This window comes from Drosophila pseudoobscura, chromosome 3 (assembly GCF_009870125.1).
Source record: "Drosophila pseudoobscura strain MV-25-SWS-2005 chromosome 3, UCI_Dpse_MV25, whole genome shotgun sequence".
NCBI lineage: Eukaryota > Metazoa > Arthropoda > Insecta > Diptera > Drosophilidae > Drosophila > Drosophila pseudoobscura.
In genome coordinates this window covers 7,947,390-7,964,732 of record NC_046680.1, presented here as the reverse complement: position 1 = coordinate 7,964,732, position 17,343 = coordinate 7,947,390, and the positions used below count along the sequence as shown (strand labels likewise).

The window sequence follows — 17,343 nt, the reverse complement described above, 5'->3', positions numbered from 1 at the left end:
GCAAATGATCCCCGGCCATAATTACGGGAGCCCCACAAAAATCAACAATAACTAGAGTCCCCTGCTGCCCCTGCTGCCCCTGCTGCCCCTTCTGCCCCCTTTTGCCCCCTGTGTTCATTAGATAATTAAGTGAAAATTATTGCAGTCCAGGCCCGCGCAGATGGTCGACGCAATTGGCAATCTCCCGCCAGCGAGCAAACAAATTTTGAAGTGCAACCGAAAAGCCGAAAACCTCCGCTTGCGATGTTGTGGCAACCGTCCACGTGGGTGGATGAAAGGGGTGAGGCGGATACTCGCAAACCGTCAGCGAATCGGAGCGTCCATAATAAGCCGGATTAAGTAATGCTGTGTGCATCGAACGAATGGATGGATGGAGTCATAGCTCTCGTACGATACGAGCACACAGGCACACGGGCACACGGACACAGGGCTGGATGGCAGTGGCAGTATACCGACGGCTCGAGGCAGTGATTCATGCGGCGATACGGTGATCCAAGTAATCAGTGAATGGAGCATATAATATTCACTCGACACAGTAACAGATAGCGAGTGAAATCACAATCACAGTGATTGGGAGGAGGAGATCTTAAGCAAACAACAATCAGAAATCACAGATTGATCAAATGGAAGTATTACCTGGTATGGTGGAAAGAGTTATACCATAAATGAGAATTGGCGAAGGTAAAAATAGCAAAAAAGATCAGAATTTGTGGAAATCTGGAGGTAAAACTATTCCAAAGTTTACGTACTAATATTCAATCACAGATTTGCGATCAAAAGTTCAACAATTATTATAGTAATGAGTGGATAAATGCAGAATGTTGCGATATACATAGATTATTATAAAATCCACTCAGATCATGGCAGTAACATCAGTGCTTGTGGTAATTGTTTTGCAATTTGTATCATTTCTGAATGGAAAGCTATCGTCCATCTCTTGAGATCAGCAGTGGGCAGGCTTTATAAATTTGCGCGTCATGTACGCCACATGCATTTTGTTTTTTCAAAATCTGCGGATATTTGCGGGACGTTTCAAAATCCGTGATGATTCAAAAACAACAATAATTGCTGATTGATGGGCAACATTTATATTCATTCGTACCATAAAATAAATGGATACTGACCGTCTTCTACCAATTTATGGATTCATAAATGTTTATATGACATACGGTGACTGGTTCAGTGATCACAGTAGCCCCATCTTCGAGTGCCAGCATTACATACACATCCATTCATCCATTCAATTTGTTTGCCATCCCTAGACAAAGCTCACGCGTCGTATACTTAACAATTTGATGCCTGCGCTTGCGCTTGCGCTTTTGCGCTTACGAGAGTGTGTCTCATAAACCAAATCGAATTGTAAATACTCATGAATACTCGTACGAATACACACACACACACAGAGAGAGAAATAACGAAACGAGCAAGACCAAGCCTCTAAGCCACTTGACAGACTTTTGGCTTGAAGTCTCTCGATTGCATTGAGATTGGGGGTTTGGGGATTGTATTTTTGTATCTTTTTTTATCGTTGATTTTATTTCTGTATTTTAATGCCCAGGTACGTGGGCAGCAGCTGCTGTTGATTGTCTCTTTGACTTTGGCGCCACAAAGGCGAAAATAAATCAGAAAATCATAAATATATATATAATAATAATTATGCTCAGAATAATGGCAAAGAATCATATGACTGACAGTTGCCAGTCAGTCAGTCAGTCAGTCAGTCAGACAGACAAATAGACAAATAGACAGACAGTCGGAGTCAGATATATGCAATAGAATATCATTTTCTGGGTCAACTACTTAGCTCTGAAGCCGAAAAGTTCTCGAGCATTGGGAGCCCCGGGGGCGCATCGCCAAAGAATTTTAATGATTTATGCTGCCACTCTCCTCCTTCGAATGTTCCCAAGACTCAAGGCACCGAAACCGAAACCAAAGACTCTCCATGGTTCCAAGTAGAGTCATTTATTCATTGATTCACTCACTCACTCACTCGTTGGGTCGATCGTCGTGCAGTTTCTTCATTTCATTTCATTTTGGGTCTTTTTTTCTGGCTTCTACGACCAATTGCCGCAATTATTTTGTCTCTCTAACACGGAATTTAAATCAGCAACTGTCCCAGGGGGCACAGCTATTTTTTTTTTTTGGGCCCTTTACTTTGGATGCACTGGGTGCCCGTTCCTTCAGCCGAGAGAAACCTTTTTCTAGGCCTCCGCTAACCCCATAATTATCGGCCAGAGCCAGAGCCACAGCCACAGCCACAGCTGTGTGTGCCTGCCCCATGTGAAATGGCTCTGGATGAGCAGCCAAAGCCATAGCACAGCCATAGCAAAAGCACAATAAATCAATTGCCCAGGCCATGGATGGCAGATGGAGATGAAGTTGGAGCTGGCGGTGGCGCTGGGGCTGGGGCTCTAGAGTATCTGGTGCAGTGGGTCAGTGGCTGGACACAGCTGGATTCGGATCGCGGCTTGGATTCTTAATGATACCTACCCAACTTGCCCCGGCGGCGGTATCAAACTTCCGTTCCAGCATTTTGGGCGCGTGTTGAATAAATCACTTGATAAATTGTGCCAAGTGCTGCAGCGCCTCGAGCAAAACTCTGCATATAATTGTCTGGGAATCGTTTTTTTCTTTCGTATGTGGAAATAGAAGAAACGTTGCCCCAGAAGTCAGCCTTTGGGGCAAGTAAAAGCGGAAGAAAATCCATGAAAAATCGTAGTTAAAAATTATATATCGTTTCCCTGGAAATAGTTGTAGATTTTATACCCCCAAGCGAACGAAACGAATGGCGAAACTCAGTTCAAACATTAGCTTGGCCCCGCCGTCTGGCATTCATTAGATGGCGGTGGCGATGGCGATGACGTTGCCACTGACTCATGCTCATGCCACCCAAGAACGCCACATTCTCGTGCCGAGCGCGTGATAAGAGACAGCCAGACAGATAGACAGATAGCGGGAGAGAGGGAGAGAGACAACGGAGAGATACACGTGAGAGACAGACTGACAGCCGCCGCCCCCACAGATGCGCGGAATTCCCAAAACGAGAATGCAACGAGCTCGAGGTCTGATCTGATGATCGGCTTTCAGTTTTGGCCATTGGGGCCCCTCCATTGGGCTCATCAGTGATTCGTTTCGTGAGGAAAATTTGTAAATTTTTCTCGTTTGGCTTTTGATTTTTTGATTTGCGTTTGCGTTTGCGTTTTCCATTGTCGCTGGCGTTTCTTTAATGGCCAACACGACTCGTTGACTCTGGAGACTCTTCGGGTATCCCTGGCAGCAGCAAACGGAAAAGAAATTGCCATCAAAATGCGAGCAGACGTGGCCAAGCTTCAGCTTCAACTCCAGCTTCAACCTTAGCTCTGAGCTTCAGCTTTCAGTCTCAGCCTCAGTCTCAGTCTCAACTTCAGTCTCAACTTCAGTTTGGGGCTTTTGTTACTGTGGCGATCGTGCTGCGATTTGGATTTGAATTTGGCAATTGGCAAGAGCACGAACAAGAGTCGGACGAGGGGGTCCGCATACCCGCAGGCCGCGTGGGGCATTAGAATTGAATTGCAACAAAAAGAGGCCCAAAACCGAGAGTCCTGTGCGCCCCCTTCCCCAATCCCCCCCCCCCAGCACAGTCTTTTGCTTGCGTGCTATATTGGCCATTTATCGTCAAATTAAACGCATATCGCTGTCAATCTGCACCCAAATTGGACACAGTCACAAAACGGCAGTCAGGCGACGCGACGTCCAGGCCAAAACTGATTGCACAGTGGGACAAAGTCAAAGATTTAGTGAGGGGAATATGCGAGATTTGAGGGGAGTCCTTATGCAGTTTCAGCCTCCACTACATCTCGTCTTTGAACCACTGTGGCATGGCCGGCAGCTTGAGCACTTATTTTTGGCCAGAGATTGCATTGCTTTTGGCTTCTTTTCTTTTCTGTGCGGCTTGTGAATCCAGGAAGATATGCTGACCCACCGTGGAGGTCTTCACGGGATTCACACTTTCGCAACGAGACAGAGACAGAGGGAGAGAGAGAGAGAGACTCCTTTCGCCATCTGTCAAGTGGTCATCGGACATCGTCTGTCTGGCGGCGAATCCCTATAAGTGGGCCACCGATGAAAGTGAATCTGCTGCGCACGCGCTTCATTAGTAATAATTTTTGGCATTTCTCGGGAGCGAAGGAGCGAAGGAGCGAACGAGCGATCGCCTCATTAGCGAGCGAATGAGTGAGTGTTTATGCAATGGGATCAGGATATACATATGCCAGGCCGGAGAGATATAGCTGCTGCAGCATCCTTGACCTCGATGGATGGCCTGGCTCCGGCTGCTGCCTCTTTGACGTTAATAACTTTGGCGAAAAAAAACAACAAAGCAAAAACCCGGCCGGAGTGGCGAGAACTGGTAATGGTCATGGCACGGCAACTGGTATGCTGGTATCCACTGGTCTCCACTGGCCTGGCTCTCCTTTGGTCTGGTATGCCGTGTCTGTCTTTCGGCCTTTCGGTCTTTGGCTGTGGCGGTGGCTGTGGCTCTGGCTGTGGCATGCGGCAAGATTTATGGCCAGTGATAAGTTTCAGGCGTGCAGCAAATAAGAACGAACATGGCAACGCAGTTTTGTTTGTTTTTGGGGCCACTCAACCTCAACAGGCAGTACAGGCGGTACAGGCGGTACAGGCACACTCATGAGACCAGACCCCTTTGTGGGCACCAACTGGTTCTTGAAATGCGGGAGAATGCCAATTCCAGAACCCAAGAACTCCACACCAGAAGGTCATACGAATATGTATCTTTAGCTGATGCAACGGAGCGTAACTTGATTTCCATTTCTTGGACTTCAATTCACTTTCACACATGTTGCAAAAAGTGGAAAATACTTGCTTGCCATAATTAGGCAGAGACCGAGAGAGACCCTTAATTAGCCAAGCCCCAGCGACTTGCCACGCATGCCACTGGACATGCCACAGAACCGAACACGCTTAATTAGAAAGCAGAAAACTCTTGTACTTTCGATTGTCGACGAGACACGAGGATCCTCCGCTCTCGCGATGACAGCACAGAAAACGGCAAATCATGTTTATTTTGGCCCAAAACAACAACAAAATTGCAACTGTATCGAAAGGGCAGCTGTCTATCTTGAGACGAGTCTGTCTGCCACTCCACCAGAGACGACTCTTGGGTCTGGATTCTTCTAAGTTGGCATTAAATTACGAAAAAGTCAAGAGAGAGAAGCCGAGTTTCAGTTCATTTGTGGTTCCATCAAGCAGCAGCCGGAGCAGCAGCACCAGTCGCTGGTCGAGTAAGCAGCAAGAATTTCAATGGACTCCAAAGCAACATTGTAGCCCCCTCCTGCCCTGTCCCTCCCCCCCCCAGGCCCCGCCACTTGTTTGCTTCCACTTTTGGCCAACAGCCGACGAATGTTGGTAATGGGAACGAGTCTCTTCTCTGGTCTTCTGTTGACCTCAAAATTGTTTCGTGGCTTGAATGTCGCTTTGTCTGCTGCTGCTGGAGGAGAAACAAAAGTGAAATTTTCGGTGTTGCTCGTGTGGGGGGGTTCTAGTCGACAAAAATGAAATCGAAGAGACAGCTAGGTGAAGGAGAGCCAAACGGCCAACGGCCAACAACAAAATAAATGCATTTTCACTTGGCTTGTTAATTAATTAAAGCACCAGACACAGAGAAAAAGTTGATGCCCCTTGGCCAAAAAGCGCAGTGGAACATCTCTGGAATAATGGAATCTGCAGCTGGAAGATGAAGAAGTGTACGGGCATACCATATGCACCTGTCGCCAGAGCAGATGGCAATTATTTGCTATAATTTGTTTCTTCTGCTTAAAAAATGCAAACCATCGGCAACAGTGGAAGCACCAGCAAAAGCCTCTCCTGAAGGCGGTTCGAGTTCAAAGACAAAGAAACAAACAATTTAGCTGGAATCTGGCTAGAATTTAGCACTGGCAGGCGGCATTGTTGCCGCTTTCTGTTGCCATTGCCGCTTCTGGACGGACGGACTCTTGGCATTAATTAATTGCAGAGCTGCTGCCTGCCGCAGAGAGAATTCTCTCTGCGGAGTGCGGTGTGTGAGAAACAAGTTGGCCTGGGGGACGGCATGGATGGCAGGGGACGGCGTAGCTAGAGAACTAATGAGCGTTAACCGTCGAACAGAGCCGTGGCTGAAGTGGATCTAAGCTTCAACGTTCGACAGGCCATTGGTAATGAAAATGAATTAGAAGAAAATGCTGTGGAAAACGGATCAACGAAGTGGGGGATACTCTACGAGCAAGGGCTTAAGAAGGTATTAAAAGATCATTTAAAGATGGAATATCTTGTGCTAAAGGTTAATATATATGTATACAAAGGGGACAGAGGGGAGAGAATTCCAATTGATGACAGGATCTAATGTCTGTAAGCAATATATACACTGAAAAATCTCCCCCAAATAAAGATCTTAAGGCTGTATTCTCTGAGCATCATATTCTCATTGTTTCTGCAAATGATTATCTTAAGAATTCTCTGAGAAATTCCCCGCTTCGGCTCTCCTACTTTTCACTCAATTAAAAGAGAACCTCTCTCTCTCTCTAGTTGAATTCTAGGAAGTGTATTAGCCATTTAGCAGATCGACCGACAGACCGACCGACCGCCTTTGCCGCCCCTAATTGCTTGGAATCTTAAGATCTCTTTTGGCGGAATATGCGATCATTTCCGCAGCTAAAAGGAAAGCAGCTCTGCCGCGGAAATGAACCACCGATTAGGGTGCCCCACTGATCAGTGGCCTAGGGCTTGGATTCAGCCTGAACTTCACACGAAACGAAACCATAATAATAATCCAAATATGTAACAACAAAACCGAGAAAAATAATATAAATACCATTGCAGCGTCAAGTGCTTTGGCTGATTTGACAGAAACACACAAAAAAAAACACAAAAAAACATAAGTGAGGCTGAATAAAAAGAAGAAAAAGAAACCCAAAGAGAAGAGATCTTTAAATTTTCAAGCCCCGAAAATATATATATGGATATTTCTTTGGAAATCTGCGCATTCATCTGAAAGAAGCAAAGAAGAGGCCGAAGAATGGACAGATTCCGAGAGTTAGAGGAGACGACCTTCGTCAAGCCCATTACCCATTGCCCACTGTCCGGCACTCGGTAATCACTATTCACTATTCAGTATCCACTATTCACTATTCACTATTCACTATCCACTATCCACTACTCAGTATTCAGTTGTGTGCGAGGGGGTGGGCGTGGCGTGGCCACAATTAATTCGATTGCAGCTATAAATAGCCACAAAAGAGATTGCAACGCCCAGCACCAGGGGCGGCAGATAGGTGCGTGGAATGTGGCCTAATCGATGCAAAAATATCTCAGAGACCGAACCCCAGAGACCCCGAAAACTAGTTCTAAGCCACACGAGAACGGCCGCTGCTCCATCAATCGGATGGGGGGCACGAGGAGAGTCGTACTGGTACGAGTGCGAGTGCGAGTGTGAGTACCAGCTGGGGTTCTCGCATCTAATAACTGGAACTAAAGCGTGCGCTCCCCATCCCCATCTCCATCGCCAGCCCCACACCGCCAGTAATTAGCGCTTTGTGTGTGTGGCAGTAGAGAGCCGAGATGAAAGATGAAAAATGAAAAATAAAGCGGTACAAATGCTCCAGCTTCAGCGCTGGGAAGGAAGCGGTTCAATAACCCAACATCCATCGTATCCATCGATCGAGAGATCCATCCATTCATTCATCCATCCATCTCTGTATCTATCGGCGGACGGATGGGCATTCTCTTTCGGTGTGCCCAGAGGCATGCTTTGATATTGTTTTGCAAAATTCAGGAAAAAATGATAACAATCGGCACATATGAAGATGGGGCCACAATTGGGAATACAGAGATGATTAATCAAGCCAGGCCCCACCCCCCCCCTCCGCCTACGCCTCCGTCCCCGTGCGATCCATCGATTTCGATGATAAGGTCAATGCTGTTCCAATTCTCATCCAAGCCATCATCATCATCATCATCACCATCTCCACCATTTCGATCTATGAGCAGTCGTCTCCGATTCTTTCCTCTGTTCTGTTCTGTTCTGTAACCTCTTTTCTCTCTTCTTATTGCTTTTCTCTCTGCTCTCGCTGTCTCTATCTGTTCTTTGTTCGTGCCACGCTCGGAGGCAACATTTAATTGATCGGATTCACTTTGATTGATCGGATCGTCGCTTGTGATAATGGTACCGTTAATTTGGTAAATTATTTTGCATTTTAACCGCAAAGCAATCCATTTCCCAAATGTGTGGCACTCGGGGGGGGGAGCATCGCATCGAATGTGGCAAGATTACACAGCGATGGCCCTGGCCCGGCTCACAAATAATTCAGTTAAGGTTAATGGGTGACGGGTGACGGGGCATATCAAAAGCACAAGTAGAACCGTATGGGGTTCCGCTTATATTTGTGGATCTGCAGTGACAGAATGAGATCAGTGAAGGGCAGACCAGGTTGGAGCTTGAATTATTCTGGGAATCAAATCAAAAGAGCGAAAGGCTACCTGTGGGGGGTCCGTATTACTGGATCGATATACGATCGATATATAAACGAATTATACAGTTTTCTAGTGAGACATTTATTATCGATAAGATTCATAGAATCTATTTTTATTTTGAATTCGAATTAGAGGAATTTGCCATTCAATCATCTACCATAAACTCCCTAACTCTATCAATTTCTGAATAGCTTTTAATCAACTAAGTTAAGTTAATCTGTCAAACTTTGATAAATACCAATAAAAACTATAATCATGATCTTAACAAATAAATGTCTTGACAGTTTCTTTGCTTTTTAATTAGTTTTTTAGAATTATCAATCTTTAGTCTTTGTGCTGCTTCATTCTGCCATAAACTTTCGTTATAAGCCAGAAATCAGAGGGAGAGAGAGAGAAAAAGATGGTCATTCATACACTCATTGATTCATTCAGTCTGCATTCCGGATTGAGTGTCGGGTGGATTGGAAAACAACTTCACACGCAACATTCAACATTCAACATTCAGCATTCAGCATTCCTATGGCTTCGTTCATTCATTCATTGCCAGTCGTCCAATTAATAATCCGAATCCTTCTCCTCCTGCGCCTCTTCACAGCCCAGAGCTCAGAGGAGTACGGATCTGCGGATTCCCCCAACGATGATGATGATGTTGCTGTTGATCCACAAAAATCTTAACCCAAAAACCAAACAAAGAAAAACGAAAACAAAAAAATACATCAAACCGTTTGGAGATATCGGTTCATATCGAAAACGAAACTTTTTTTTTGGGTGCAAGCAGGCTGGATGATGCTCCATGGAAATGGAGGTCAGAGCCATAATTCAATTAGGAACCTGCACGGAGTGATGCACCATCGTATCGGCCATTCAAATTGAATTCCCATTCCCGGATCCCGGGTAGTAGTGCGTGGGTTTTCGGGGCATTTCATTTCATTTCATTTCGTTTTGGTTGTTTGCTTTAGCCTTCACTTTTGTTTCATTTTCAGGCCCAAACCCCAAACCCCAGCCAGAGCCACAGCCAAAACCACAACGACGGGGAGGCGGTGGCGTTCGGTGAGTCACAGACATTGGCTCTCGTGCGATTGGAATTCTGCGCGCTTTTGAGGATTTATTAACAAGAATAATAAAACAAGAAGAAAATAAAAAGACAAACCGGTTAAGAGAGAGAGAGAGAGAGAGAGAGACCTTACCTGTATGATGGAGCCGGCTATCGATGCGGAACTGAAGCTGGCATTGCCGTTGTTGCTGTTGCTGTTGGTTGTGGCATCTCTCCGGGACTGCGGATCCTTGCCACCGATGCCAGCGGACTTGAGCAGCAGCTTGGACACCACCGAAATCTTATTGTTATTCTCCAGCTGCTGCGGGAGACTGATGCCGTTCACGTTTCCGCTGCTGCTCAGATCCGTCGTGCTGCTGGAGGAGCACGAGGAGGAGGCGGACGACGAGGATGAGGAGCTGACCGCCAGACGGTTTCCATTTTCCTTGTGATTTCGCATTTTCATTCGCTGATGAGAATTTTTCTTTTGCGTTCGCTTGTTGTTTGTTTTTCCTTTATCCTTTTTCCTTTGAAGCTTTTGTGTGGCTGATTTTGTGGCACGCTTAGAGCTGCTTGATTCTCATTGCCATTCCGCTTGTACGGCCACCACTGTGGATGGATGAGGGAGGAAGGGGACTCATAAGATGATGTAAGCGAATCTTTGGAATTATTTTAATTTTCGTTTGGTCTCTGGCGACATATCTGTCGCTCGCCTCCTGCTGCCCCTCTCTCCCTCCATCTCTCTCTCTCTGTCTGTCTGTGTTATCGCGGAGTCCGGTCTGTGGCGCATCTTTTGGAATGCAATGCAGCCAAACCAGAAAACACGGAGACGGAGATAGAGATGGAGACGGAGACGGAGACCACATAGATGGATGGACAGAGAAAGAGAGACAGATACACAGGGAGAGAAACAGTGTGAGAGAGAAAGAGAGAGACACATGAGAAATTGAATCGATTTCTGTGAACGACTGACCGCTGGCCGTCTGTCCGTAAATATTTGTCGAGTTATTTGGGTTTTTGTGTAATAAGTGGAGAGCATTATGTGTTGTATGGTATGTGTGCTACAAAATATACATACAACAAAAAAGAAGGAAAAAAAGTGAACCAGGTTTGCATAACATTGACCCATGAAACGAGCGGAGAGGCAACACAAGTGGCGACTGGGAGGCGACAGCCATGTCGGAGCAGGAGGAGGAGGGTCGGCCGGTCGGTCCGTTGGTCGGCCGTCCGTCTAAGCCAATAAACAAGTTTTGTTGTTGCCCAGCATTTGCGCCCAATTGCGATTTGGCGACTGCATTTCATCGTCTCCGAATGGCCCACGCAGTTGTCTGTGTATCTCTGCCTCTCTTTGAAATGTCATCGTTTTCTGTATGGTTTCTATGCAAATTTATGTCCATTAACGCCACCAGAGGCTGCCACCAGCAGCAGCAGCAGCAGCAGCTGCCACTTCTGGGGCCCGTAAACCTCAAGTGTTTAATGCATAATTATGAGGCCCAAAGAACTGGAACTTGAATTGAAATTGGAACCCCAGCCGCCTGCCTCCCTGCCTGTCAAAGGAACGCAGCATCGACTGGGGCTTCTCCTGCTGCTGCTTGGAGCTAGAGCTTGTCCTAGGAGAAAAACTGGATTCTTGTTGCCTGTTGACAAACCCAGACACAGACACAGACACAGACACAGACCGGGAAGCAGCAGCAGCAACGACACACCAGACCTGGGCCCAAGCTGAGAGGCAGCACAAGAAGCCCCCAAAGAGAAGGAAGAAGCCTGTTTTTTGGGATGGGATGAGATGGGTGGGGAGGGGGGGCAAAGTACGTGGCAGATAAATCTACTTACTTGCCACAGCCACAGTCTCAGCCACAGCCACAGCCACAGGAGAGAGTGCAATGACACTTCCTCCTCGTTGCACTTTCATGCCCCCCCCCTGGAGGAAATATCCTCTCCACCTCCTCCGCCATGTGAAAGCTTTCCTCCCCCCACGATTTGCTAATTATGGCCTTGGGCAGAATGCAACGAATACGACTAGTCGTATTCGCTCGTTGTGATTTCCGAAATTAGACACTTTTGCTGCCGTTGTACGTACGGGTCTGGGTACGGGTCTCACGTAATATTCAACATCGAAATGCATAAATGACAAAAAAAAATAATGCGGAAAACATGCAAAAATACAGAGAGTGGCGCCAGTGAAACGAGCACAGACCCAACCCCCAGACCCCAACCCTAACCCCAACCCCAAAACAAAAACCAAAGCGAAACACCAAGAGTTCCCCCAGTTCCCAATACCAATTCCAGTTACCAGCTCCCGAGCTCCCGAGCTGCCAGCTCCAAAGCTTCGAGCTCCCCATCGACTAGACGACCGACCAGAGCGACTCTAAGAACGGGTTTTGATTGCTGGCCAATCGATGGCGAGGTCAGAAATGGCTAAAACCCCAGACCAGAGCGTGCGATCGACGAGCGTTGGTTCGAGCTAAACGAATATATTGATCTTAATGGAAAAATAATGGTCTGCGAATCCCAAAAGATCTGTTTATTAAGGAATTTAGATTCACTCGATGGTAGATGGTATGATTTTTCTTCTACTGATTGACTCCCTAAGTTCCTGTATCGATTCAGATACTGAAAGATCCCTTTATGGTAAAGTAAATTCATATTTTCAGCTAAATTATGATGCTTGACCCATGAAATCCTTCGGAACACACGGCTCTTTCGTATCTTCATGCCGAGATCTATGTTAGAGGCAGAAGTAAATCAATATTTTCCCTGTAAGTAATTATGGTACCTATTCTTCCAACCGTGAAATCTTTCTCCTTGAGTTTCCCCGTGAGTTTCGGTTTGGATCTTTGATATCTTAATCTTTAGATCTTTCCAGCAGTGACCATCTACGAACACTGTTCTCTTCAAAAGGTTGTAAATCATTCAACCTATTCCCAAAAACAAAGATTGGATTGTTTTGGCAACCTTGGGTTCTGTGTTCCTTGAACCCCTGACCTCTCTCTCTCTCTCTCTGTCTATCTCCCTTTGTGTATGTGTGGCACTTCAAGCAACTGTTAAATTCCATAACAAGTGTTTGCTTATCAGCTTAAGATATCTGCTAACTGTTTCTGCTGCTCCCTGCTGCTGCGTAGGTGGCCAACGAGATCCGAAAAAGAGTTGTCAAAGATTGGAATACCTGAGATGGGATCGTACCATTCGAAAGAGGGCCTAAGGGCTGTCCCTCGTGTTCCATAGTGTCAGCTACTAACAAGCGTTAGAAAAGCGCTGCAGCTACTCGTATGAATGGCAATTGTTACTTGCTGCCTGCCTGCCCCTCTCCGATTATGTACCTGCGGAGGTCTGAGGTGTTGTTGCCACTGCCACTGCCACACTCTCTCAACTTTTGCCAACTCATTATAATTTTTCGTCAATTCTCACACAGGTAGCAGCACAGACTGCAGAAAAGGTGAAGATCGAGAGGCATTCCGTTCCACAAAACAAAAGCCACAAGGAGCACATGCCCATGCAAGGGGGGAAATGGGGAAATGGAAGGTGGAGCCTAAAGCCAAGGCAGAAAATGGAGCTTCAGCCGACGCATAAATTTACAATTAAATTTAATTCGTTCGCTGGATTTCCGCAAGAGCTGCAACAGCAACAAAAAAGGGCCTGGCAACACCAACACCAACGCTACGCTCGCACTTGCAACCTGCGGCAAGTTCAACGTTTTCTTTAGTGCCGCTGCCGCTGCCGCTGCGCTGCAATGCGCTTGGCGAGGAAAAACTAAGGAGGGAGAGATATTCCCAAGCTGCGCTTCTCGGTAAGTAAATTTTGTTGCAGTGCCAGTGGTAGGTCTATAGAGACATGCCACACACACAAACACACACACACACATTTGAAACTCATTCTTACAGCGCTGCATTCGTTTCGGCATTCGTTTATGATCCGCTGTCAACAGGATCTTGAGGATCTACCTACGGGATGAAGGATGGGATCATTCCATTGTGTGTTGCTTTACTTCCGCCAAAGCGGAGACCAAACACACAGCATGCGGCATGCGGCAAGCGGCATGCAGCATACAGCATGCGGCAGGATGCGAATTTTAGTTGTTTCGAAGGCCTGTGGATAGTGTAATTGTCTGGTAAACTGTGAAGGTCGTTGGCTTCGAGCCACAAGGTCGTTTCTCGTTCTCGTTTTCTTATCAACGAAACCGAAAGAGAGATTGAGAGATTGAGAGAGAGGCTGGAACCCCAGGGTGAGAGGGACGCTCCAGCAAGTGTCGGTGTGGTATGTGGCACAAATATTTACCTTTTGCAAATTCCTAGCACTTTATGCAATGCAAATATGAAACGTACAGAAAAGCCCCCCACGGGAAAAAGCAAGGTAGCGAAAGCCGGAAAGTCGGAAAATGTATCTGGGGAAAAAGTTGATAGAAAGCTAAGGAATGTTGTTCCATGTGAAGAGCGCCTTCTTCTTGGACTCCAAATAAACATTCCACTAAATGTGTAATATATCTCTTAAGGGACATGGCCCAAACAGACTGTGAAGAAAGCCGCTCTTCAGCCAGATCTTTCGTCGGTTATTCTGGGTCTCTTTACAGGGTTTATAATTCTTAGATGTACCGTTTGGCAAATGGTTTTTCTATTACGTATTCCCTTCTATTTCAAATAATGATGAAATGGCAATTTCTTTGGAACTTTTTTGTTAGTTTCTGCTTTTTTGCTCGCCCCTATATCATCATTCCCATTCCATCTCTGTTTATTTGCTTAGGTGGAGACACGAGTCGCCTGAGCAACAAGAAAATACCATTTTTGCGCAACTTTTTTCTCTAGTTTTGTCGTGTTTTCCCAAAATTGCAGCTTATTATGTGAGAAATTTACAACGCCAACGAAGGTCTGAGCGGAAGAATTCTCCTGCTGCCTGGTTGGATGGATGGATGATTTTTCATTGGGTTTCTGGCTTTGTTTCTGGTTCTGTTGCTGTTTCTGTTTCTGGTTCTCCACTGTAGTGCTGTTTGCACTACTTAATTGTGACAACCGATAAGATTAAAATTAGTCTTAGTCGTCGAGAGCCGGTAACAGTACGAGTATACCCCCGCGATAAGATAAAACTCTCCACACAAATAAAGATATAGCGAGAAAGAGAGAGAGAGAGAGAGAGAGACCCAGAAACGAGTTACCGCCAATGGATTCACCGCTGACAACTCGAGTGGCAGCCACACACACACACACACACACACTATGGACCCATGGATCATGGATGGGAACCAGATAGAAATTCCATCAAATATGGCAAGGTCGTCGCTGTTGCTACTACTGCTGCTTCGCGCCGCATTCCACACGGATGTTTGCCTTCTTAATTAAATAGATCATCGGAGGCGAGTACTCGTACTCGTAGTCGCGACTCGTATACTTTAATCAATCTTTCCACACAAAAACATTGACACAAGTCACAGAAATTGAAAGCCCAGAGACACTACAAAACAAAATTTACGCATTTCGAAATGAGTTCAAAACACCCGAAAAATAACCAAAAAGCAAAAACCATTTGGTTTGTGGGGTGAATGCCGGTGAGTGTATTGAACTCGGGTCTATTCCACCACTCCAGCTCCATGCCGCCTCCACTTCCACCTACCTATCGCTTGCTCCCTCCCCGCCAATCGCGAGCCAAGAAGTTGAGCAAACAAGTTTGCTTTGAAATTCTTTTGTAGCATTTGATGTCGATGCCATGCCAGAACCAACCATCCCACCCCCCTCTGGGGGCCCCTCTCTGTGACAGTTGATAAGTTGTCACATGGATATGCGACATGGAAACCCTATGCCTGCCATGCCATCCAGAGTTCCTTCCTCCTCCAGCTGCAGCTCCACAGTCCATTCGCCCACTTTCCCTGGCCCTGCACTGCACAAATGTCACCCAAGGGGATTTGCATGATTTGCATGATTTGCTCTTTATTATTCGTTATCGCAATCTGAATCAGACTCGGAATTCTTGAGTACTTGAGAAAGATATTTCTCTCTTTTGGTGTTTGCAAGTTTTGGGTGCTCCAATTTCAGCTAATGGATGATTCACAAGAAAGATATGTTCTCTTTGGGAAAATGAGGAGAAAATCGGAGTTTACGTTCCACAAATCACAATATGTATTTCGTGTTAATTAGTTTTCCATTTGCTTTGATCCTACTCTGCCTCTATCAATCTTTCTCTTGCCGCAGCAAGACTTTTCTAGCCTTCTTTGTTTCCAGTTCTAACACTCCTATATCGACTATGCATGGTTTTATGGCTTTAATTGCGGGTTATTTCACTCGTTTTTTGATGCATTTGCTTATGCAACACCATGGCTGTGTCTCACGACCCACAATTCCGATTCGGATTTGTCTCAAGCGACGATGCATTTGGCTCCACGAATTGAGTTGCTTACCGCAAAGCATTTTATGCTGCGGCTCTGGCAGTGGCGCCCCTGTTGAAGTAATCCAAAACACGTACTGGGACACCTATTTGACCAGGTTTTACCAGGTCTTGTCGGCCGGGCTAACTAGGGGGGTTTACTATACGCTCTATATGGAGGAAGCTACAAAAACAAGAACGGAACATCGGAATGGGACCCATGTGAAATTTTGCAGCTGCTTTTGTGCTCCAACTTTTCGCCCTCTCTCTGTGTCTCTCTTTCTCTCTGGGTTCTCTGGGATCACATGCACAAAAAGGAGATGCAGAAGGAGGAAGAAGTTTTTGAAGCGCGGAAAACGGCAAGCGCCAAAAACTGGTTGGAAAATCGTAGCTGGTGTGGCTGTTGTTGTTTTTATTGGAGGGGAAAACTTGTTGTGGCAGCCACAAGACACAGAAAAACGACACAGAAGAAGAGGAAGGCGAAGCAGAATCTTCTTGCCACCCGCTAAAACAGTCTTTTATGAAAATACATTTTGTAAGCGGAAGAATTCTTCATCGGCTGAAGGTTGAGATCTCTCAAGAAACTGTTTTTCTGTTTTTCTTCTGTTTTTTGTATTTTTGTTGATGTTTGCTGAATTTTTGTTGATGTTTGCTGAATTTTGTAATTTTTTTGTTGAGGCACATTTTTACACGATATTGTTATAAAGCTTAAAAGGCCGTTTCGTGCTTTTGGCCGCTTTTTGTTTGCATTACTTCTCTCTCTCTCTCTTTCTCTCTTTTTCCTTCGCGCGTTCTCTTTCTCTCTCTGTTTTGTTTGGAGAGCTTAAGCTGAGTAAACTTTTCACAGAATTTCCATTGACAAAACAAATGCACTCGTTTTAATATGTGCATTAATTCTTTTAATAAACTCACAAGGCACAACAGGCACGGGACACGCACAATCACGGACACGGACACGGTGGACACGGAAAGGCTGCGCGGGCCACCAGAAGCGAGCGCGCGAGGGGGGCATATAACGTTGTGTCGGCCTGGTTCTTGCTGGCGCGTCGGGTCTTACGAACTGAACAAAATGAGAGCCGAATGGAGACTGAGACACCGCTGGCCGAGAGTCTCGATCAGGCAAAGCTCATGTGGTATCGTGTCGAATCTTGTTCGCTACAGCGCTCGCTCTCTCTCTCTCTGGCCCAGCAGTTGCAAAAATACCCAAGCAAGCCACGTTAAAAGGCAGCTGAAAAACTGTCGAGAGCGGGAGAGCAATGCGTCTTAAGACGTTGCTGTTGTTGTGGGCCGAGTATATGGAATACAAGGTGAGGTGCATTTCATGAGGTGTGCTCTGTGGATTTATGGAAGAAGGAAAGAAAAAGTGAACAACAAGCGGAAATTCGTGAGAGTGAGAGTATTGTCTTCACCTAATACAAATTATACCTTGGTTTTGAGAGAGAGAGCAACTACCTGAG

At 46.0% G+C, this 17,343-nt stretch overlaps 1 protein-coding gene across 2 annotated transcripts in view; it reads right to left on the bottom strand.

Moving 5' to 3' along the window:
• Shrm (shroom) overlaps positions 1–17,007 on the bottom strand; it is a 44,231-nt gene extending 27,224 nt beyond the window's left edge. The window contains exons 1-2 of one of the 2 annotated variants that reach the window (XM_002138297.3): positions 16,799–17,007; positions 9,693–10,147 (exon numbers count right to left, since the gene is read on the bottom strand). In XM_002138297.3, coding sequence (XP_002138333.3) covers positions 9,693–10,004 — 312 coding nt within the window. In that variant the 5' untranslated portion in view covers positions 10,005–10,147; positions 16,799–17,007. The other variant, XM_033377542.1, reaches the window with a different exon arrangement.
• Between the last annotated feature and the right edge of the window lie 336 nt (positions 17,008–17,343).